At 43.0% G+C, this 24,096-nt stretch overlaps 1 protein-coding gene across 5 annotated transcripts; it reads right to left on the minus strand.

The window, feature by feature from the left end:
- Positions 1 to 1,716: 1,716 nt before the first annotated feature.
- Positions 1,717 to 24,053, minus strand: LOC131692131 (protein phosphatase Slingshot). Of its 5 annotated transcripts, XM_058979012.1 has the most exons (8): positions 23,566 to 24,053; positions 23,086 to 23,511; positions 14,822 to 14,868; positions 6,357 to 7,484; positions 6,235 to 6,300; positions 5,976 to 6,170; positions 5,639 to 5,908; positions 1,717 to 5,577 (listed from the first exon to the last, which is right to left on the minus strand). In XM_058979012.1, the coding sequence occupies exons 4-8, from the start codon at positions 7,442 to 7,444 to the stop codon at positions 3,150 to 3,152; spliced, it is 4,047 nt and encodes a 1,348-aa protein (XP_058834995.1). In that variant the 5' UTR covers positions 7,445 to 7,484; positions 14,822 to 14,868; positions 23,086 to 23,511; positions 23,566 to 24,053; the 3' UTR covers positions 1,717 to 3,149. The 5 variants fall into 5 exon arrangements, with proteins under 5 accessions (XP_058834995.1, XP_058835017.1, XP_058834990.1 ...); XM_058979034.1 differs by lacking the exon at positions 23,086 to 23,511 and having other exon boundaries at positions 23,754 to 24,053; XM_058979007.1 differs by lacking the exon at positions 23,086 to 23,511.
- Between the last annotated feature and the right edge of the window lie 43 nt (positions 24,054 to 24,096).

Here is a 24,096-nt window from a genome sequence, read left to right on the forward strand (position 1 = left end):
GCATAGTCCAGGTCTCGTAGCCGTAGAGGAACACCGATCAAATCAGCGTCTTGTAGATAATCAACTTCGTGCGGCGGCGAATTTTGTTCGATCGGAACGTCCTCCGGAGTCCAAAGTAGGCACGATTTCCCACCAAGATCCGTCTCTGAATTTCTCTGCTGGTATCATTGTCGGCGCTTACCAGTGAGCCCAAATCCAGGGGCAGATGACTTGTGATGCATTTTTAAAAATCAGCGAAATTAAATGCATTCTTTCCATCAAAATAGAAATTCGTAACGCATTTTGCGTCGCGTGCAATGTATTTTGCGTTAGGTGTAAGACGTCAAAACCCTGCAAAAAAGTCCTACATTCAACAAAACATCGAACAAAGTGGATATCAGCGTAGGACGATTGTTATGTAATCTTTTCTGCGAGGGAGTGCAAAGTTGATGCAAAAATGGATATAAAATGCATTTTTCTAAGTTGATGCAAATTTGTTATACATTCCTAGAGTGATCTGCCCCTAGGCCCAAATACACGAATTCGTCGACCAACTCGATTTCGTCACCGTGAATCCGAACTCGGGATGAGAGATTCACATTGTCGTTTCTATAACCTCTTCCTCTCATGTATTTTGTCTTCGAAACGTTGATGGCAAATCCAATCCTGCTGGCTTCAGCTTTCAGTCTGATGTACGTTTCCGACATCGCCTCAAAGTTCCGTACCATTATATCAATGTCGTCGGCGAAGCCAAAAAGCTGGCTCACCTTCAGCGATGCCAGATTTACAGACATGTCTGTATTTTACAGACTTGATGTCTCCTACAGACGTAGCCAGAGATCTACAGACTTTTAAAAAGGTAATAGTGTTTAGTAAAATTGCACTAGAATAACTGTTTTCGAATACGAGTGATTCCTTCACAACAGAATTCTACTTTCAATCTATTTTTAAAGTAAAATTTTAATGAAACTAGAATTTCCACAACCATCTACAGACTTTTACAGACATTTTAGTTATTCTTCTACAGACATTTCAAAAAAACATGTGGCATCGCTGCTCACCTTCCTGGGGGATGCGAAATAGCCGGTCCCCTGCCAGGCATTGTCAAGCGTCAGGTACGTTTCCTCATCCATGATCACAATTACATTGCGGTTCACAACAAAGACATCCTTGACGAGCACCTGTAGTTTTGGGTGGCGGTGTCGGACACGACCGGCCTTGACTTCCGCTTCCTTGTGATGATGTTGATGTTGGCCAAATACTTTACGACTGTCTACTGAGGGAAATTTGTTGTATTGATGTTTTCCTCAACGTCTCCGCGAGTCAATTTAGTTATTTTGACGTAGTACTCCGATTCTTAATTCTGTTTAAATAGTGCGGGGTACTATGACTCTCATACAAAGGCAGCAATCTCTTCTGTAGACACTCAGATCGATAGTTTTCGCAATCAAAGTTCCGTTTGTGCCTGTAGACTTCCAAGACTTCCAACCGGGTACTCCCTACATTCGTTGGTTCATAATTTTATGGAATCGAGAAGGATTTGCGTGCGGTTGACGCAAAGAAAACTGAAATGTGATAACCCAAGATCCAGCAACCCGGAATCTGCAATAAAATCAGAGTGGTCAGTAAGGAAAGACGACGTTGCAAAAAGTCAGAGGTCACCAACTACGAAAATCCTGGTCTCAACTGTTTGAATAGGCCATTTCGAAGAACTTGAATATGAAAGAACCTCTGTAGTTCTTTTTTACTGTAATCATGTTTTACGTTTTTCTCTTTAAATACAAATTCTCGCTTTTGTTTCTCTATAAGATCAGCATTTCTTCTTCCTCTCGCGATCACTCCTAAGCTGTCGTTCCCTGGCAAACTCGTGCCGTTACAGTTTTTTGTTCTTCTTCAGTTTAAAAGCTTATAAAACCACGTAAAATATTCGAACAACTATTTGAATATTGTTTTACTATGCGCGTTTGCTTGCCTGTTTTGCTTTTGCGATTATGCCTATAATAGTGCTTGCTTGCTTGCCTGCTCGCAGTATAGCTGTGGTAGTAATGATAGTAGTAGTAGTAATAGTTTCTGTTTTCAGCAAAAAAAAGATAAACAAGTAAAAACTATTGTCTGAGTCTGGCGAAGGAGTAAAAACAAACAAAAAACAAACAAAGAAAAGCTGAAATCACCAGGATTCGCCAAGCATTTATGTAATACAAAATGAGCGGATGATATAGGCTGGAAGGTCACGACACTAACATAGCTTTTTTTTCGATATCTGTCCTATATACGAAGTGTAACTACTAACCAACAGAGCCCTTCGTTTTACATAGCTTATTTTGTTCCAGTTTGCGTCCGAGGATATTTGGAGGGAGAGGGGTTTGGGATCTTAAACACTAGCAGTTTGTATATTTTGTTATGTACCTATTTACAATATGATTTTTTTTTCTTCTCGCTGCTGGTGCAACTAGTCTACGAATCTGCCTCGCATTTTCGATTGGGATGAGTAAAAAAACACAGAATAGATCGTTCGCCGCCAGGTAGCGTTTACGAACAGAGAGTCTCCGAATTTGCGACCTCGAAAGCAGTTGGTTGGCGTTTCAAGCAGCCTTGCCGAAGAAAGCGTGTGTTTCTAAGCTCTAAACTACAGGCGTTGTTTGTATGGCATTTAGCTTACAATGTTTGGTCAATAATACCCCGTTCCAGTAAGTAAAGAAATCGAAATCTGGATCAATTTTTGCTCTGATGACTGGTAGATTTTTGGATTGGTTGGAACTGAAGTCTGGGCAAATTAGAAATCCCCAGCCACAAAAAGCGAAGACCACAAATATTGAATCCCATGCCATATGCCATACAGTCAATGGGATAAGTAAATTTTCGTCACACACTCACACACATGTGGTTTAATCAATCAGTACACAATTACATGAAAGAATATTAATTATAAATATTGTAGAGAATATTGTTCCTCAAGACAAACAACTGATTTCTCAACGCTTTTTTTCTTCGAGTAATACTGCAGTCGGTCCCTCAAAAGAGGCCACCGTGTGGTTGTCGGTAGTATTTTTCAGTGCTAATTCCCACACCTTCGGCAAAATACGCCATAAAAACCCATCAACTTTCGATTGAAATTCTAGAACAACAACAACAACAACAACAACAATCAAACAGACTGTCGGTGAACCGGTTCACATCGTGTTGTACGCTGCGGTTGCCGTCGTCGAGGTCGCATTGATCCGATGTTTGGTCAGATTGATTTTGGCCAGTGGGTGCGTTTTCCCGTGGTGTTGAACCACTTTTTTGGTGCCTCCTCCTCCACCACCACCACCACCACCAGGTCCGGTGCAAGTTCCACCACCGCCCACCGCTGGTTGACTATTGGAGGAGGCACTGCCGATGATGATACCGCGAACAAATGGTCCCCCACCACTGACCACGGCCGGCGGAATCGGTGGTGGTCGACTGAAATCGTCCGTTGATGATTTGAGAAGCGTCGTTGAGTGAGATATCATCAGCGGTTTCTGCTGATTTTGTGCATACTTGAGCGGTTCGAAAACGGATCGTGGTCGCTGACGGAGCACAACCTGATCGGTGTTTGTCGAGGAGCAGCTACTGTTGTGGCGGTGGTGCGTGTTGAATGAAGCTCGGAAGCGAGGTGCCTCGTAACGGTCCACAAGATCACGAACGGTGATGTCCTCCTGCTGCTGCTGCTGCTGCTGTTTCGCACTTTGACCCTGGTGCTGCTTGCTCAGCTCTATATGTATGGCAACTGGAGATGATGGCAGAGAGCGACCCTTTTTCTGCTCCTTCTTGCTTCGATCGTTCACTTTAGCTTCGAAACTCATCTTCAGATTCTTCACGATTCCACTGCCACTGAGGGCGGTGTTCTCATCGTTCTTTTTCTGTTCGTCGGGGGTATTCTTACGGAAACTAAATCGATGATGGTGGCCTTTCGAAGGGGATTGATGCTCCTCTTCTGACCTTTTACTACCGAAGGGACTTAAACAGTACGAACCTGGAGCCGACACGGACAGCCTCGTGTAGATACTGGAACCCATACTCGCCGCAGATCGGTTAAATGGCAAAACTTCCTCACTGTTGGATCGCTGTTGGGAATTTGTCCCCCTACTATCGCCCACTTTAGGATGTTGATGTCCGAACTTTTCACTACAAATGCGTTTGATCGACGAAGAGGAACGTTCTTCGATTTTTTGTTTTGTTCGTTTAACCGTTCCCGGATGCCACGGAATTTCGTCCTTATCGTACGGGAAAATCCCACTATGGCCAAGATCTTCATCCGTTCCGTCAGCACTGGGATCGACAGGAACTTCAACCACGGTTTGAATGCTACTGGCATTGCTCGTATCGTACGAACCCCAGCTGCTATTCCGCGAAGGTGGCGCCGGCGCCATCCTTTGTCCCTGATTATCACCCGAGCCCCAGCTCGAATTCCGTGAGGCGCTTGAAAATGTACCTCGAGTTATATCGGCTACGACGGCGGAGTCTACACTGGACCAGGAATTCTGGCGAGACACGTGCTGTACCGGCTGCTGCTGCTGCTGCTGCGGTTGAGCAACGTTAATAGAGGCCTGCTGAATGATCTGACTCTGACTGGTCCAGCAGACAACCGGTTGAGCTAATGCAGCATTATCACAATCTTGAGAAGTACTCACCACAGCCGGTCTAACATCCCCCGGATCCCACTGGTCCTCATCGGTTTCGAGGGACGGTGCTAAACTCAGCCCGGTTGCAGATGCTACCGACGAAGCGGACCCTTTCCTCTTGTGATTGCTGCTGGTCTCTTTGGCTTTGTTCGACTCCAGCTCACTGATGATGGACCGAACCGAAGATGCGGATAAGGCTGATGGCACTGACGGTTCTTCCTGAACTCCCATCCCTCCTTCCTGCAGATGAACGATCTGATTCTGCGATACACTATAGTTTTGCCCGTTGCCACAGGGCATCCGAATTGTTTTGGCCTCATTCTGCGGTGCCATTAAATGCTCCAATGAATGTGACTGCTGTCGACTTGCCTCCAGCAGCAGTACCGCCTTCTCCGTATCCGGTGACCAACTTTTCGGTCGTTTTCCTAGCTTCCTCAAAAATCTACCACTTTTGTTCAACGTGTTCGTATTGCTACCCCTATTCAGTGCTTGAATCAGCGGAGTCGGTTCACTTCCCGGCAGTAACCGTGCGTCCTTCATACCGCCGCTCCCACTTTTCAGATTCGTCTCACTTTTACTCCGCTGCAGCTTCTCTCGATTCTTCATCGCGTCCAGCATGCCTTGGTACGTTTCGAGCTGCATGATGAAATTTTTGTTCGGCTTTATGCAGCTACGTTTTTCCTTGACGTGCCGCAGCGCCTGCTCAAAGTCCCAATTGTTGGCCTTCATCGCGTAGGCAATAACTACCGATGCGGACCGGGAGATTCCCATCTTGCAATGCACCAGCACCTTCGAGCCCTCCATCCTGGCACGGGAGATGTACTTGAACGTGTTGTCCCAGTGCTTGAGCAGATCCGTCTTCTCGTCGTCGTACACCCGCACGTTAAAGTAGTCAAATGTCCCCGGGAAAAAATTGTCAATCTCGCGTGTAACGTTCAGAATGTGACGGACGCTGTAGGATTGAAAAATCGGTTAGTGATACTGTTATTTGCTTAACCGTGTCAAAAACTTACCCATTCCGTTGCAGCTCCTCGAGATTACTGGCATTCCACTCGGATCCCAGATAAACGTGTTCGAAAATCTCTGTTGGTGCATCCATCTGACCCAGAATTACCAGCATTTCCTCGTCGATGAAAGACTTGTACTCGTTAAGATCCATGTCCAGGTGTTCCTCCAGTCTGCCACGAATGAACTTGGAAGTAACCACGTCAAGGTCGACCGACATCATGATTTCCTTGAGCGTCGTGCGTATGACACACTCCGTTTCCTCACGCTCCGTTGGTCTACAAAAAAAAAACAACGCGACAATAAGTGGATCTCCATCGAGCGAAAACAACCCCCAACACTTACTTGTTCCGGACAGAGTCCGGTGACGGTGGTCGGCGACTTTCGAGCGAATCCATCGCGTGCCACTCATTCAAACAGGACCGATCCGAATCGATGTGACTCTCGTAGTAGGATACCCACTCGTGCGACGAACCGGCAGCGAAGAAGTTGTGCTCGCGTGCTTTCGAGGACACTTTGTGCAGGGTTTGCAGGGCCGACCTGGGTGCGATAGATGAAAGTTTTTCAGATTGAAGTTTCTGAAATGATCAACTCAAACACTCACCACATAGCTTGAACGGAGACCGGTTTGAAAATGTGCTGCATTCCACACGAGTTCACACTGAATCCACTGTAACCAAAAAAGAATGATTAGAAACAGTTCATTGATCCACTCCCTCAACTTACCCATCCCCATCCAGTCGTATGGCGGTATCGGCAAGCACTCGCAGCACAAGTCCAACCGTAGTCTTCTCATTGCAATCGATCCCGAGCAGACAGGATTCTTCGATCTCCCCGCAACCGCCGGTATGAAAATTTTGATTTTTACTACTGCCAGACATGCTACTAGTACTGCTGCTTCCACTCCCCAGGCTGGCCGAGCTGCTAATCACTCTACTGATGACGCCAGAAGTACAACCACTACTAGTCACACTAACGAACCCACTGGTATTTTTGCTTACGACCGCTGTCGAGGTCATGGGAGATGTCGTCGCCATCGTCACCGCTGGCGCCGCAGCGGCTACCGGTGGCTTAGCACTAACTACACTACCGCTACTACAACTACTAGTTTTATTACTATCACATTTATCGACACTTTTGTTATTGTTAGCCGCCTTCGAAGAAGTACTGAGAACACAGTTATCTAAGCTGGACACGAACGTTTCGTCTCCGATGCCGCCATAGCCGGCGATGACGCTAGTACTGGTGGAAGGCGATGCGGCCTTGTACAGAGAGGCGGAAGTGATCTGTTTGCTCATGGAAGCCACCGATGGCGCTGGTGACACCGATGCCGGCGTCGAACAGGTCGACGTCAACCAGGAGGAACCACAGGTCGCCTGCTGGAGTTGCTGTTGCAACAGCAACGTCTGCTGCTGGCGACTTGGTCGGGCCGGTGGGCGGGACACTACGACCAGATAGCGGGTGCGACCAGGGCGTAGCGATTCGAGTTTAACGGCCATCTTGAGCGTTTCCTCCGGCCGCAGTAGATAGAACATCGACTGCAAATGCTGCTGGATGTCACTGCCAGTCGATGAGGCCGAGGACGATGCACTACTGGTGGTGGACGAGGCAATCGACTCCCGCTCATCTGCACTGTGTGAGCGGGAACGGGGATGCCGAACCGTTGCGGTAGGATGTGCTGGATGATACTGGAGAGGACAGGTCGGTGTCGCAATGTCGATGATGGTGACCCCAGCTGCGCTTGTTACGGGGGGTTGTTGTTGTTGTTGGTCCTCGCAGGTGGCGGTGCGAAGACGCTCGTTGGAACCTAGCATCGGGGCGGTAGCTTTGCAGGCAGAGTGGCTGTCACTCAAACTGTGGGTGGGTAGAAGAGAATAAAGGCATTAGGCATAACGGTTATTATTTCGCATAATCTTGAGAATTGATCACACTGAAGGTCATTCGGCATAATTATTTGTATTTTCTCCAAAGATCTCGAGATCCGGGGTTTTCTTGGTTCCGATAATAAAAGTATTACTTGTTGAATATGTGAAAATAACAGTTCATGTTTCAAACAACCAGCGAGGTGCCAGTCGAAGGCCACCGACCTAGCACCAACCCTATACTACAGGAAATTATTTAAGCGACAGGGCGGGCATAGCGTAGTTGGTAATTCCACCATTCCATTCCATAGCCACGCTAACTTATCCAAACGTATTGAGCAAGAATATATGCCCAATACTGACTTATTGACAAAGCCTAGTCAATAAGTCAGTATCTAGTTCCCCGGCCCCAGATGGCGTTCCCTCGATTTTTGTCAAAAAGTGCATCAGCGGGCTTCTTGAACCACTTCGGCGAGTCTTTGCGCTATCACTCAATACTGGAACATTCCCTTCCTGCTGGAAAGCAGCGCACATGTTTCCAGTTCACAAAAAAGGAAACAAATCGAAAATTGACAATTATCGGGGAATCTCGTATCAAAACTATTCGAGCTGTTCGTTTTAGACCCTCTTTTCTTTCACTGCAAACACTACATTGCAGACGATCAACACGACTTTATGCCTAAACGATCGACAACGACTAACCTGCTCTCGTTCACAACATATGTACTCGATGGATTCGCTGACGAATTGCAAACCGATGCTATTTACATGGATTTATCTGCGGCCTTCGACAAAATCAATCATGATATCGCAATAACGAAGCTGGACATACTCGGTATTCATGGACAACTACTACGCTGGTTTCGTCCCTACCTCGATGGAAGGCAACTCCAAATCAGCATTAAGGACTGTCTATCTACACCATTCTTCGCTACATCCGGCATCCCACAAGGAAGCCATCTCGGTCCAGTGATATTCCTCCTCTACTTTAATGACGTCAACATCAAATTACAAGGACCCCCCCTTTCTTTTGCCGACATGAAAATTTTTCAACAAATACGGGATAAAACCGATGCCGAGCTTCTTCAGAGGGAACTGGACAGCTTTAGTACGTGGTGTGAATGGTTTTAAACCCGAGCAAATGCTCAATCGTTACGTTCACGCGGAAACGCCATCCGATTCAGTTTAACTACCATCTCTTCGACTCGAGTATTCCAAGAAACTCTAACGTCAAGGATCTCGGAGTCATCATGGATTCGGCACTAACGTTCAAACCACATACATCATCCATTGTGGATAAGGCTTCAAGACAGCTTGGGTTCATCTTCCGAATAGCGAAAAACTTTAAGGACGTATACTGTTTAAAATCTCTCTATTGCGCGCTGGTTCGCTATTGCTCTGCTGTTTGGAACCCTTACTACCAGAACGGTGTCGACAGAATCGAGGCCGTCCAACGCCGGTTCATACGCTTTGCACTCCGACATCTTCCTTGGCAAAACAGATTTCAGCTGCCGAGCTACGAAAACCGTTGTCAGTTAATACAGCTCTATACTCTAAGCATCCGGAGGGACTGCTCTCGAGCCCTGTTCGTCTCGGACTTACTGTCTGCCAGGGTGGATTGCCCTACAATCCTCGGACGCCTCGATCTTCAAGCTCGCGTTCGAGCTCTGCGCAATAACTCTCTTCTGCGAGTCCCGTTCAGGAGAACTAACCATGGGCGCCAGAGCGCTGTTACCGGACTCCAGCGTGTGTTTAAAAGTGTGGCGACGGCAAACGCCGTCTTCAACCTGACAAGGAATTCGATAAAAACCGAGGGATGCCAACTTTTGAATAAGTTGCTTTTAAATCCTTTTTGGATATATTACGCCAGTCATTTTTTATTGGTGAAAGAAACTTTTTAGATTATCTGACTTTAATATTCCCTCCGTTGGGCTGACGGGTTTGACATTTTGCAAACATCATCAAGCATATTTGAGCATCAGTTTAAAAAAAACCTCTGACAGACAACTGCTTTAAGATGGTTATTGCATTACATCTCGATAGTGGTGCATCGAGGCCTTTTTTATGTTTTGAGTTTTTTCATGCTCTGAACCAGCCCAGACTAAGTCAGTCAACAGCCTGTGCACACTGGCTTGGCCGACTAGCGGGTTGACGTGGATTGACTTTTGCTGTGGGCCGTGTTTTCAAACATTATTCCACAGTTTAATGGCGGTGTTGTGGTGGACACGGCTCACAGTAGGGGTCATTGTGTGCCGATTTATCGGTCGACTTCGTCATCATGCACAGGTTAATTAAATAGAAGCCTACTAGTTGTTATGTTGTAATAAATGTAGGTTTTGGTACTGTACAATTGTTATATGCTAGTCGTATGTCTCGCTGCGTATGTGTTCGTCTGAGTATTTGTGACAACTGGATCAGGGAATGGATGCAGAACTGGCGCATATGATGGATTAGTAGGTAACCAATCGTAGGAAGATTGGTTGGTCACTTTTTACTGGTATTCAGTTCGTGCATTCGACTCGACTGATTCGGTAAGACTGATTGGATATTCGTGAATCATCCATTCCTGGTCAGCATAGCATGAAAAAATTGTATCAGAATGCAATTATTTTCTATGATAAATAAGTATCATTTGCTAGCATTTCAAGACAAGTTCAAGTAGCCTGATTGCATGTTACATGTATTCTTTTCTTCTACTTAATTCGTCTGTTTTTGTTGTACTACTGGTCTAGTTCTGCTTTTCCACTACTCATACATATCAAAAACAATATCGGTCAATTGATACGCTTCTATTTAATCTCTTTGCATCTTTTTTTTTTTTCTTATTTCGGCATGTTATTTTCCCTTTTATTACTATATCTTAAATTAGATTCATACTCACATTCACTAACACAATCAATTGCATATTTTCTCATATACACTCACAATTTCTCTCATTCCGTACGTACAAACGCTCCTAGCCCTCACAATAACACAAATCTGGTAACAAACGCGAGCATGCAATTGCAATCCTCCACACATACTTACGCCTGCGATTTCACCAACATTGACACCCCGTTAATTAAATGAAAGTTTCAATACTTATAAATTTACAATTTCGCTACCCTCGGTCCTAGCAGCCTAGACTCATGACTTCAGTTGGACCAAAAAAACTCTCTTCTAGCTTCTGAACCGCGCATCGAAAATTAAGTATATGCACGGGCCGCGCAAGCATTCAAGAACACACGCAAGTATACAATGGTCACACGGTCAAAAAAATCAAATTTATGCACGCGAAGCCACATTCGCACTAGCACCGGGACAAACAAGTTACGATCATGGGCAGTATATACCGCCTATCATTACCTTCAATTCCACCGTGCCCAGATACCCAAGAAAGATCTAATGGACTTTTTAATCACCTTCTGTAGCGATTGAATGCATTCCCCAAACAATCTAGATGAGCAAGTTACTGACTACAATGCTTTAAAAGTCGCTTGACTATCAGAGAACATGCATCCCAAGTAACAATTGAAAATTTATAGCACGCTACAAGTGCAATCTAATTTTTATTAGTGGCTATAAAGCTACCATAAAACCTCTAGTGTTACTAGGAATATTTCGTATATCTGTAGTTACACAGTTATGTGGTAGGCATCTGCATCACTGCCGATGATGAGAGGAAACCCATTTTTGCCACAGTATGATACAACTCTGTTGAAATCATCAGAAGGTGATGGTGATAGTTCGGAATATTCCGAACAATAGACGTATTCCTTGTTTATGTTACCAACAGGTCATATTGACTGTGACAGCATGAACATCGCGAGTTGTGAGGTCGGATATAAGACATCCGTCAAAAGCACTATTCGCAAGTATACATGCACGAGGCATGTCACGTATATTTTCATGCCATATTTATTATAAGCTACGAAGACGGGGTTAAGCAGCCTTCCAACATAGAAGTTTCTTTTGCGGAAATACGGTTCTTGAACCAAAGCCAGATATTTTTCCTTCCTGCATAAGGCGGGATTCGGGATACTTTCATAGTTGCTGTACGTTTGTGCTGAAGATTACTGTGTGCTACTCTAACCGTACTCAATCACAGCATTACACATTTCATCGGGAGCGGTACAAAAGGCCGAATCACAAAAGGCCGAATAACAAAAAGCCGAAACACAAAAGGCCGAAGATGTTCTAACCTACCACAAAAGGCCGAAACCCGAAAAGGCCGAATCACAAAAGGCCGAATCTCAAAAGGCCGAATCACATAAAACCGCAAGTCCACATGCATCAGAAATCGAATGATCTAATCTGTTGGTGTTGATGATACTTTAGTATTGCCCATGACTAATATTTTAAAATAAAATCGCGTTTATAAAAAGCATAGATAATAAAAGAAAATTAATATAAAAAAGTCAGTTTGGCTAAATGTAACCGCTAGCCACAACTATTGTTTGGTTGTTGCACTGCGCCAGCGCATACGGCGAAGCCAGTGCGATGCGGCCTAGCCGCATAACCGAGGCCAAGGATCCGAAGCGGCGTAAAGCCGCTGAGGATCCGCCGGACGAGGTGGCCGCCGACCCGCCGTCGGAAGCGGCGGCCTCGCGCAAGCAAACCTGTGATCCACTCGTTTGCCCGGATTACTCAAACATAGGGGCTTAAATTAGTTTAAGTCCGACGGAGCGGAGCGATGTCGGACAGCACTTGCCATGAAGCGATGTGGCGTAGCCACATTAGGCTTCGTTCTGTTTATTTATTCCAGTAAAGCGGCAAATATGCAACGAGAAAAGTGTCGTAAATATTCCAAACATTATTATTCTATTGAAAAAAATCGTAAAAAATCACTCTTAGAAAGTTTCCAGTTCCAACCGCTCTACATATTTACCATTCTGAAAAGGTACATCGACATTTTGGAGACCCCGCTTTTTGGCAACTTCGTGGAATAACTTCATTGTGTTCTGTCTCGAGTTGGTGATTATGGAATCATATTAGGCTTAATGCAAGCAGTAGCCTGTGGAACAACGACCAACTTGCCGTGTTTAACATTCTACATGACAGGTAGTATGGAAAGTTGTGTTCAAACTGATATTATTTACTATATCATCATTGAAAATTTTCAGTTTCAACTGCTCTACATATTTGTCATTCTTATTTGACCAGTCGGCTTAACGGCATTCGGCCAAACGACATTCGGCCAAACGACGTTCGGCCAAACGACATTCGGCCTACCGGCTTTCAGCCTAATGACCCAGCACCTTGATATTCGCTGCATATTTACAGCGAGAAAGATGACGTAAATGACGTAAATATTATTTTCAATGGTCCCAATCAAATTCTTTCAAAGGTTCCAATCAAATTGTTGAAAGCTTCGTTCAAATCTTGTTTTCAGTTCCAAAGGCTTTATTTCTCACCCTGTTTGGTGCATTCGACCTAGTGTGCCTCGCCCTAATGACTATTCGTCTATATATCCTTCGGCCGGATAACCCTTTGACTAATGACCCCCAGCATCGTTCTAATCTACTACAAAATGCCCGAAAAGACCTTATTAGAAAATATGTGATGCGGATAGCGCATATTTTAACGAAAAATGGTCAATCAATGTTGAATAGATTTTTAGAAATCCTGCCATGTTAATTATTGTACTATCTTTTCGGGTATTTTTCCTTCTTTTTAACATGAGCTGTTCTTTTGAATTTAATTTAATTTAATTAAATAAAAAATCAATTAAAGCAGTTTTCAGCCATCAATTCATGATATGATATGCACCAGCTCATTAATAACGCCATGGGTTACTACAATGACCTTAGCGATTTGATCTCTTTCTTCGGCCTTTTGTAGTTCGGCCTTTTGTAATTCGGCCTTTTGTAATTCGGCCTTTTGTGATTCGGCCTTATGTGATTCGGCCTTTTGTGGTTTTCGGCTTTTAGAGATTTCGGCCTTTTGTGATTCGGCCTTTTGTGCTTCGGCCTTATGTGATTCGGCCTTTCGTAGTACTCCCATTTCATCATCAGCACTTGTTGTACAGCAGCTAGAAGATACCAAACACATTGGATTATAATCGCCTATAGCGAATCCCGAAATGGGTATTAGGAACATGAACATCATTTGAATCGCACGATTTGCGAAGAAACGAACGTCCACTGTGTCGAGGATTCGCTAAACACAGTTAGGGTAAGACCCACGACACTCTGTGCGCGACTGGCATATTTTAGTCCTGCCAGCCATTCAGTCCTCGACACGAAGAAACATCTTGACTTGAGGACCCCTGTTTTAAGACACCACTTACGACGAGCAGGAATCCAGTGGATCAATCCTTGGTTGATAATCTTCAACCAGCCGGATGCCACACGGCCTCTAGGCTGGTTTTGTCCGTAGAAAGATAATAGACTCTTAGTGTTTTCGAACGGAAGGTGTTGGAAGTGCTCTACGGTAGGGCATATGAACCACGAATGGCAACAGTTGCTTGGAGAGCCACACAGCGAAAATTGGGCGATTGCGGTGAACTGGGCATGTCGTCAGAATGGCGATCGTCAGCCCGGTAAAAATTGCCTTCTAAAGTAATCCAATAGGTATAAGGAGGAGAGCTGCACAACACAGGTAAGAGTTCTGCGAGTTGTTTTATTCTAACGCATTTTCTAACGAATCGACCTTGTCGCCTCTAGCGACCTGCCACCGGACGTTCCTTGAATAAATGTAAAGAAATTAGATCGCAATAATTGCTCTCGCAATATATAACTTTCCAATGCGACTCTGTTTCCCCCTCAAGGATAGACAATCTAAAAAAAATCAATCTATTAGCTGTTTTTTCACCAAATGACACACACCCCGGGCGCCTGTCCGCCTCGAGAGTATTCAACCAAGCTAATGCCAAGGAAGTTCACTATATACAAACTAGAAATTTTATAACGGCACCAAGGTGAACACACGAACAAAAAAAAAAAAAGATGAGCCGCTAGCCAATGTCAATGCTGGCGGTTTGCGCGCCACTCACTAACTTTGGGCCGTTCAGTCTGCGCGACGCTTATTTTCTTTTCTTCGCCATCAGCCAGACCCGGGTCAAAAATAGATCATAAACATCATGGATGAGTGTGACTGGGTGGCAAAACAAACGCAATTATTCGTCATCTTCGGTATCTAATCACCAATGAGGCCCCAGGCAACCAATGAGGCGACGCGCAAAAAAAAGGGCGTTCTTATCTGCTGCCTGTGCGGAGGACATCTTATCTTGCACTTCCTCGATCGGCAAAATTTGCGAACAAACGTAACGAAACAGAGACGTGATGACAGCCCCAAATAAGGGAAGATGTGTTCCATCTTCAAGCTGGACCAGCCAGCTGAAGGACTCACCTTTTATTCACTTTAGCATTTTCATCGTCTTCTGCACAGCTTGTGTCCTGCAAGAAACAAACGAAAAAAAGGCATAAATGTACAAAAATGGTTAATGACATGGGGAAAACGAGCTTTTGTTCAGCTCGAGAAGAAAAATTAAGCAAACGACATTGAAAGAGGGAAAGATCAATAAGCGGAGAACGTGAAGGACGGTCATCCGCATGGCGGTTAGTTGAGTGGAAAAGAGACTCAAATTCAACTACCGGTAGGATGTTGACGACCACAGATCATACGCCTCGAGTAGCTGGCTGCTGCTCTACTATACGTAAGGGAAGTTGTGAAATATACATCTAGGTATGTAGGTCGTCTACGACGACGACGACGACGTTGCGAGCGGCAAGATGGACTCGATATCAATCGACTTTGGCAATAGTTGCCGAGTGTACGCGATCGAAATGCGCATAACCAAAATCCTAAGCGATGAGTAATTTGAATTCCCAGGCATTCAGGTTGTGATCTGTGACTGTTGGCTCTGGTTGTCTGTAGTAGGTCGTCTGAAGCGATGCCATTACGGTGGAACTTAAATCATGTGGCAGTGGGTATAGTTTTGTAAAACAAAACATAGCTTTAGTCCCATATTTTATTGTTGAACTTAATTTTCGACATACTTTCTAGTCATTTGTTAGTGTGCAGCGCAATTGCAGGGATGGATGGATCCTTCGTATCAAATTCCTTTCTGATCGGGTATACAACTTATATTTTCGTCCGGCGTACTTTTTGTCGTGTGCCACATGCTACTTTTCACCTCGCATGTTTTTCTATCCGACACACAGGTGAACCATCATATTCGTTCGTTTTTAATGTTGATATTTAAATCAGACAACGATTTACTCTGATTTATTTCCGCAAAAGAATACAGTTTCATACAAAAAGAAATAAACAAACCATCAGCACACATGCAACAGGGAGAGTACGAAGGATGGTCAGAAAACGGCAAACGAAAAAAAAACGATCTTCGAAACCACCAAATTAGGAAACAATCAAATCACGCATGCTGCTGCTGCGAACGAACATGCGACCGACTAGCCGCCCATACACTCACTTGCTCGCGAATGTGTGCTGCTTGCTGATAGTACACACATGTCTAGCTGAGTAGGCTGGTGAGCGAATGTTTGCTAGAGCAGTGAGTGGGATATCTCACACTAATCAGATGAATGGATGAAGGTGAGACGCTCTATGACCGAGTGCTGCAGTGGTTCCATAACATCTTTTTTTCGTGAGGGATCATCCACGATGGGCGGTAGTTTAGGGTGGAACTTAGGACGGGGTTGACCGCTTCAAGAACCTTTTCTTTCAATCAGTTAAGATGAGGGAGTGCAAGCAGAAGCACTTGCATTTAATGTAAAGCGGGGTAACCTTCACCGGGCTACGTTGAAGTGGGAGAGAATTGTATGACTTTTTGTGCCGCGAGTCATAAATATTGTTCCAATTTCAAGCAACTACGTCAAATGTCAAAGTAAGCTCAGATGCCAAATTGCACATCATTTGGACAATTTTAGACCACTTCGCTTAGTTTTTGAAGTTTCAATTTCAAATATTTTCGTTCCTCAAAAATTAGGGAAAGTTTGAATTTTTGGCATTTCGCACAAAAATCTCCCATTCCTAAAAACTATTCTGGGATTAAGAGAAAAACGGTACATTGTGATCGGAAAGTTAAAAACCCGTTTTAATCCACCTAGAGGTGCAATTGTGCCTTTCTCATTTCTCCAAACAATGATACAATAGCTGGTTCGTACAATATAACATTATGGAAATGTCTTTCATTCTTATTACACTTGGTAAGTATATATAAAAGCACCTTTTTGCATTCATCGCGGTATCGGTTTGAATCGGAGTTTTCTATGTGATCGCACTCCACAACCCGTAACTCCGGAGCCGGAAGTCGGATGGAGATGGAATTTAATATCAGTTTCCGGGGACGCAACACCTTTCGTTTGAGACTAAGTTGATCAAATCGGTCTAGCCATTTTCGAGAAACCAATATAACCGTTATTCTGAATTTGGATACTTCAGGATCCGTCGATGGTGGCCAGTGTGACCAAAGAGCCTTTGAATGACTGTTGGGGACCTAGATCTACAAATTCAACAGTTGTGTACATTTTGAAAAAAATTTCACCTTTTTACATCCATCGCAGAATTCGTTAGAATCGGGATTTGCTGCGTGATCGTACGTATCACCCTGTAATTCAGGAACCAGAACTCGGATCCACACAAAATTCAACAGCAGTTGATGGACCTTTCATTTAAAATTAAGTTTGTCAAAATCGGTTCAGAAAATTCCGAGAAACCGATGTGGACAAATCAACAAATTTTGTTTTGTAACCAGCCATCTCCGAGAAACCGATGTGGACATTTTGTTAACAAATCCGCACATACACACATACATACACACATACATACACACAGATATTTTGCGATCTCGGCGAATTGAGTCGAATGTTATATGAGACTCGGCCCTCCGGGCCTCGGTTAGAAAGTCGGTTTTTGGAGTAATTGCATAACCTTTCTATATGAGAAAGGCAAAAGAATATTTAATTAGCTTTATAAGCATGAGTTCAATGTTATCTTCATGTGATTACATACATACATACATTTGGAAAGGTTGGTGGAATGGGTTTGAACGTGTAGGGAATGGGGGGTTAGTAGAGTGGGAGTGGAGGATGCGTCAGAAATCCTTCATCTTATTTCGGTATACGGGATGGATGAAGGAAATGCGGGCGTGAGGGAGGTCCAAGAGGAGGGGAGTGATGAAGGAGGGACGTGTAAGGGCAAGGCGGGAGGGGGGGGGGTGGAAAGGCGGCGACGCAATACTCAACTGCATATTTTGCCTACCATTTGAGACTTGGTTTGAGAAAATCGGTTCATTCATCACCGATGAACCGATGTGACTTTAATTGTGGAATATGCCCGGAATTCCGGACTTCCGGAATCGTCGATAGTGGACAATATATTCAAAGAATGTTTGATTAGCAATCAGTGATCTAGATCTGCGATTAGAAGTAATTTGGTGACCATTTCAATAGTTTTTAGCCTCTGAGGTATTACGATTGTACCGATTTATATGGGAAATTCCAGTGTATCCTTACTAACACCCCTGTAACTCCGGAAGCAAGAGTCAGAACAGAATGAAATTCAGCAGCAGTCAATGGCATTACTGTATCTTTCATTTGAAATCAAGTTTGTAAAAATCGGTAGAGAATTCGTTGGGGAATGGCGGTGATATTAGCTTAGGAAATTGGCGGGTTCCCCGGGGGCGTCATGAACCGTCATAGGTGGCCAATGTGGTCAAAGCTGCTTTGATTGATCATTAGTGATCCAGACCCGCAAACTAGAGTAATGTTACATCAATTTTAATATGTTTTACATCATTTGAACATCATGGTGGTACCAGTTTATATGGGAATTTGCTGTGTGACCGCACTCTTCAACCCGTAACTCCGGAACCGGAAGTCGGATCAACTAAAAATTCAATAGCAGCTTATGGGAGCGTTATACCTTTCATATGAAACTAAGTTTGCGAAAATCGGTTCAGCCATCTCTGAGAAAATTGTGTGAGTTTAAATGACACACACACACATACACACAGACATTTGCCGATCTCGACGAACTGAATCGAATGGTGTATGACAATCGGCCCTCCGGGCCTCGATTAAAAAGTCGATTTTTACAGTGATTGCATAGCCTTTCTTTATATGAGAAAGGCAAAAACGTGGAAATAATTATTATCTTTCGTTATAGTGTCTTCGGAAGAGTTGCTGTATGACACTTAGCCCTTTATTTGGTGGGATAGATAGAAATGTGGTGTCTTCGAGAAAGTTGTAGGCCCTATCATTTTAAACACATCTTCTGAAGATGCAAACTTTGTACGTCATGTATGTTTCAAGGTTTTAGTTAAAACATTTACTTATAAATTATATTTTCAAAAAAAATGCGCCATATTTTAAAACCTACAGGACCTACAAAGTTGGTGTCTCTAGAAGCTATATTTATAATGACCTTCCATTCAAAGTTGATAGCAGCGCCGCCCTAGCGACTGAATTCCGAACTAATATGAAATTATCAAATAAAGCGCTAGATGTCAACAACTTTGCCAAAGACACCGTAACTCTAAAACTAAAGATAAGGAAAGGACGTGTGAATTGTGGGTTACCCTCTTTTTGACGCTAGGTAGAACGAGTTAAAATAAAAGATAAGATAAAATCGGGACATATATTTTTCTTCCTTTGTAAGAAACCTAAGCGCTTCAAATATTCTTCTTTAATCCCAAGATATAGCCTCATAAGCTTTCCTGATTATTTAGCTTAAATTTTCCTTAAGGGAGTCTGACAGTGCAAAATTCAAAAAAAAATTTCATTTATCTGATCTCTAAGCTAAGCAAAATACGCTCAAGAAAGGATTTACTTCAATTCAACTTGGTTTGTCTGCTAGAGCCTATCAAACTACCAACTATCAATTTTCATATGAAGCTGATAAAATCGGGTAAATAAGCTGATACAATCGTGGATAGATAAAATCGGGGGCAGATAAAATTGAATCTTTACTGTACATGTTATGATCTTATTTTTTCTAGACAACATGAGTCAATGAACTACTAATAAAAACAAAAACAATGCTAATTTGGAAATGCGGATTTTTTTTCCATTTCCTGGAAAAAAATGCAAAATGTGGGTCAACCCTTTTGGACGCCATCCATTCAAATATTGTAGTACATATCATATAAAGCTATTTGCCGGTCTATGTGACATTTATGCACGATAATGACCCCAAGCTTACAATCTCAGTTCGTTAAACAGTGGCTGTCTGATGAGATGGTAAATGTTCTTTCACGGTCTGCACACCACCCAGACCTAAATCTAATAGAAAATCTGTGCCCCAATTGTCTAGAGACTGTCTTGAAGCAAAAATGTTTCTCGACTAAATACTAAACAGCTATCAATCATTATTCTTGATCTGCATAAAAAATTGTTTTGTATCGGAAAAACTGCAATATATGTATAATTTGTCGCATAGAGCAGAATAATTACATATTGAAAATAGAGGTGTTTTGAGACAAAATATTCCAAAACTCACACTTTTCCACTTTTTTGAGGAACGAAAATATTCCAGAGAAACGCTAAGAATGTTTCCTTTAAAAAAAGGCAGGCATTACTTTTTTTCAAAAGGTAGGATCATTTAATACAGTTTGTCCTCATATTTTCCCGTAGTGCCAATGTCAAAAACTAAGCGAAATGAGTGGGGGTCTTAAATTGTCCGATTGATGTAAAATTTGGCCTCTGACCTTACTTGGACATTTGTCACAATATGAAGTGGGGCTGTGAGATTTAAAAAACGATCGTTTTTTGCAATGTCCTAAGCAATAAGTTTCGGTAAATGTGAGGAAAGCCGTGCATACAATTTTTGCAGGAAAACCGTTTATAAATATGCTTACTGTGGTTAAAATCCGCATGCACTTTCGACATACCCAACGTACAAATTGTTCACGGATGACCAAAAGGAATCTGTCAAAGATCGCTTAACACGCTCTTATGCAGAAATGCTTAAAATAGTTCTTCTCATTATCTCCGAAAACCCATACAATCTCTTGCCCACTGACGATAAAGCCTCTAATAACGCTTGTAGGGGCATGCCTCAATTCCGGAAGGATTTTCCAGAAGAGGACCAAATCTGACCTCACCCGAACTTCCTCGTATGGACTCTAGGTTGTCCCAAACAGGTGTACAAAATAAAAAAAAAATATATCAATAAGTGCTGCTACAAATTCCGAAATTGAGCTACAAACTGGAGTACGTAGGATAATTGTGCACTAACTTAGTCCTGTCACTAAGTTAGTGTCGGATTCTGATGAGGCGAAGTCGAATCGCAAATTTCATAACTAATTGAACTACCAGTAGTAAGATTTTTAAAGCTGTTGGCTGAATAATGGCGATAGTTTCCCTTGACGGCTACCTTATTAATCACAAATCTGTTCACTGTTTTACAGTAGAATTATAGTAGTAATAATACTGTCGAGAGAAACATCGATGAGCATTCTATGGAGCACGGCTCGATGGAAGTGTAACCGAAATAATACTAACGGAAGAAAGAAATGTTGATACCTACTTTGCTCCCCAACAGAAAACTCACCGCGTCACGTCACGTCACGATACCGCAAACATAATATTGGTGGTGGAATTCCCGCTTGAACACTTCACAACAACAACGCCCTAAGGCCAGAGAAACAAATTCAACTTACTTAAAAGGTCAGCCTGGCTCAGTGAAAAACCCTCACGACTGGAGGCAGGTGAGGGTCATCGCCATCTCAAACAGAACCTACGAACACAGCTCGTATCGGTCGATGGATATGCTTTGGTTTCAGCAAAAGGACGAATGATCGCCATCTGCTGTATTCAACAGAAATGGCCTATGCTAACAAAGAGTAAATGACATCCGTTTTCTTGGGTATTAAGGTGAGATTTGACTCGGTTTTTACAGGTCTTCATTCAGATAGACAGCACCAACATGGTCTTTCCCCAGTTTTAAAACTTTTTGCTAAATTTGTTTGAAAAGCAAATGCTCTCTTCGCGTAACGGCATGACTAATTTAGAGCACTTCTGGAATCACTTCCGAGAACTGGACAAACCACAAGCACAAAATCGACAGCATATCGCAAAAATCAGCTGCATCGAAAAATACAAATTCGATAATTCACGATATAATCGCTCTGTTCAAATATATTATATTATTTACAAGATAGTATAGCCCGAGGACACAAATGTTGGTACTAATTACGTTGACAATAAATATAAAATATAAAAAGTGGATTAGTCCGAAATTATTGTATGTTATTATGTAATAAATGCAATGACACCGACTTCTGATCAAAAAACTTAATTTGAAGGTATTTATTTGAATAAATTTTTCACATTTTATTGACATTCAATTAGCTACTAGATTACTGGGTAGGGAAAGTTATAAAAATTGGAGCCATAGTACTCAAGTGAGAGCAAGGATGTGAAGTAAACAGATAGGAAAACTAGAAGTGGTGGGGTCATTAGAACAGGCTTAATATCGTACGGGCTTAACTTTTGTCTTCTGCTGATGAGGGGCGAGCTTAGGCAGCATAACTACGAATCACTCGAGTTCACCAGCATGTCCCTTGGAATAGACAGACTTGTCCATCTTTACCGTGAGTAAAAATATTGTTTAGCATTCGAAAAAATCCTCGCAAATTCAATAACATACAATAATAACCCACGTTTGATATTTCTTGAGCGTTTCTTCAAAACGTCATATCTGCAATGAGTTACTCTCTTTGTTTACTTTCTCTTTCGATTTTTACGGCGTCACTATAACACTTTTCAATTATTTTACAGTACAGATCGAAAGACGGTGGTTTGAACTAGCATATTATGCAAAGAGTTGAGGGATAAATGTTAAGGTGACCGAATTATTAACAGAAGAGAAAGTAAACAAAGAGAGTAACTCATTGCAGATATGACGTTTTGAAAAAACGCTCAAGATTTTTTACTTAGGCCGTTCTTGCACTGAGCCCTTCAAATAATGTATGTAAAACAAATAAACCTATCATATTCAAGAAGAACGATTGTTATAGAATATAATCTAATTTTCCAAATATAATCGTAGCATAAACAGCATAACCTCAAAATCGCCAACCCTGCTTCAACTATAGAATGTGATTGCGATTGTTGTTTATTCGAAACGCCTTGACTGGTAGTAGTATCCAGGAGAGTGCCAGCCAGCAGCTGTTCTCATTCATAATCACCATCCAAAGTGAGTGTACGAAACGCCCTCACCGATGGCAACTCACACTCTTTCTCGCTACGCATTCTCACATCTCACCGATGCATCGTACGCAAGTTCCACAAAATCCCTTTGTTGCCATTCGCCAAGCACACCGCCACTCACTGTGCCTTTGACTGTGAATGACAGACAACCAGGATGATGGAGAGTACGGGACGGGGGTTGGCGAATCTCCCGTCCCGCTGCACACGCACACACACACGCTTCCAACCCAACCCGTTTCGTTGATACGGGAAAAGCAGGGAAATGAACTTTCTTCGCCGATCCAAGTTTGGATCGGACGAAGATTAATCATCAGAAATAAGATGACGAATGGGCAAAATTCAACGTGCACTTTTGGTTGCTATCGCTGACGCAGCGTAGGACATATTTTATGCTCCTGATATCGTATCTGTTTTTCGGGCTTAGCAAACTGAACTCACTCTTATCCAATTCACAAGATTTTCCACTGTTGGCCTCCGACAGCGCTGACACCATTTTTTGCAAGCTGCTTCCTTTTCTTCACGTTTTTCCTTTTTTTCAATCGCAAAGTTTTCTGAACTTGCTTCCACGGGCAACAGGCTTTACCCTCACTGACTGGACACAACCTCAATCTAGAAAGCGTTATTTATCCTTGGAAAAACCACTCGTTTTTTGCATTTTCCACTTTTGGTTGGGAAACAATCGAAAATGAAAAAATACACTATTGCGAAAACACCACCAAATTCAGCCGTGTACGTACGCACACTAGTATATCAAGAATGTACACACACACACTGATCCATCTGTAGGAAAGATCACTACGATTTTACACGCAGGAATCGCAATACCGTTTACGGTAATATCCCATCCAAACTAGTAGACTATTGCTAAAAAAAATGATCATGTACCAAACTAAAAATATAGCAAAATTCACTCCCTACCGAGTTGGCACTTGGCGAAGTATCTGCGAGACTGGGCGATCGCTGGATGGTCACTAGGGCCATCGCATAATTACGCTCGCAAGCTTTTCCTTCCAGAAACTCCTCTGCGTTCACCACACGCGAAATGAAGCAAACCAACCAGTCTTTTCCTCAATCCACGTAACTTTCGAAAAAATAAAAACCCGTACCGAAAAAAAGGTGCACCACACACACGATGCGAGTTTTTCTTCCTTTTTGCCTCGCGCTTAAGATGATGGATGGCCTGCTTTTTTCGCCTTCAGCACAGCAGTGTTTTTGAAGCAGCAGCAGCAGCCGAGATATCGACGACACTCTTTAGGTTTTCGTTGGTGAAGAGCACAAAATGTACAGAGGGGAAAAAATAAATGCTACCATGACACGACGGCTACTGCCTGTCTCTTTTGCTGGCTGACTGACTGAACTGAAAACGTTCTTCGGTGCTGTTTGTGGGTACAGTCTCTCGCAATCGCTCGCAGCACTCATTCCATGTCATGACGAATACTATACTGGGCA

This window comes from Topomyia yanbarensis, chromosome 1 (genome assembly GCF_030247195.1).
Source record: "Topomyia yanbarensis strain Yona2022 chromosome 1, ASM3024719v1, whole genome shotgun sequence".
NCBI classification, from domain to species: Eukaryota; Metazoa; Arthropoda; class Insecta; order Diptera; family Culicidae; genus Topomyia; species Topomyia yanbarensis.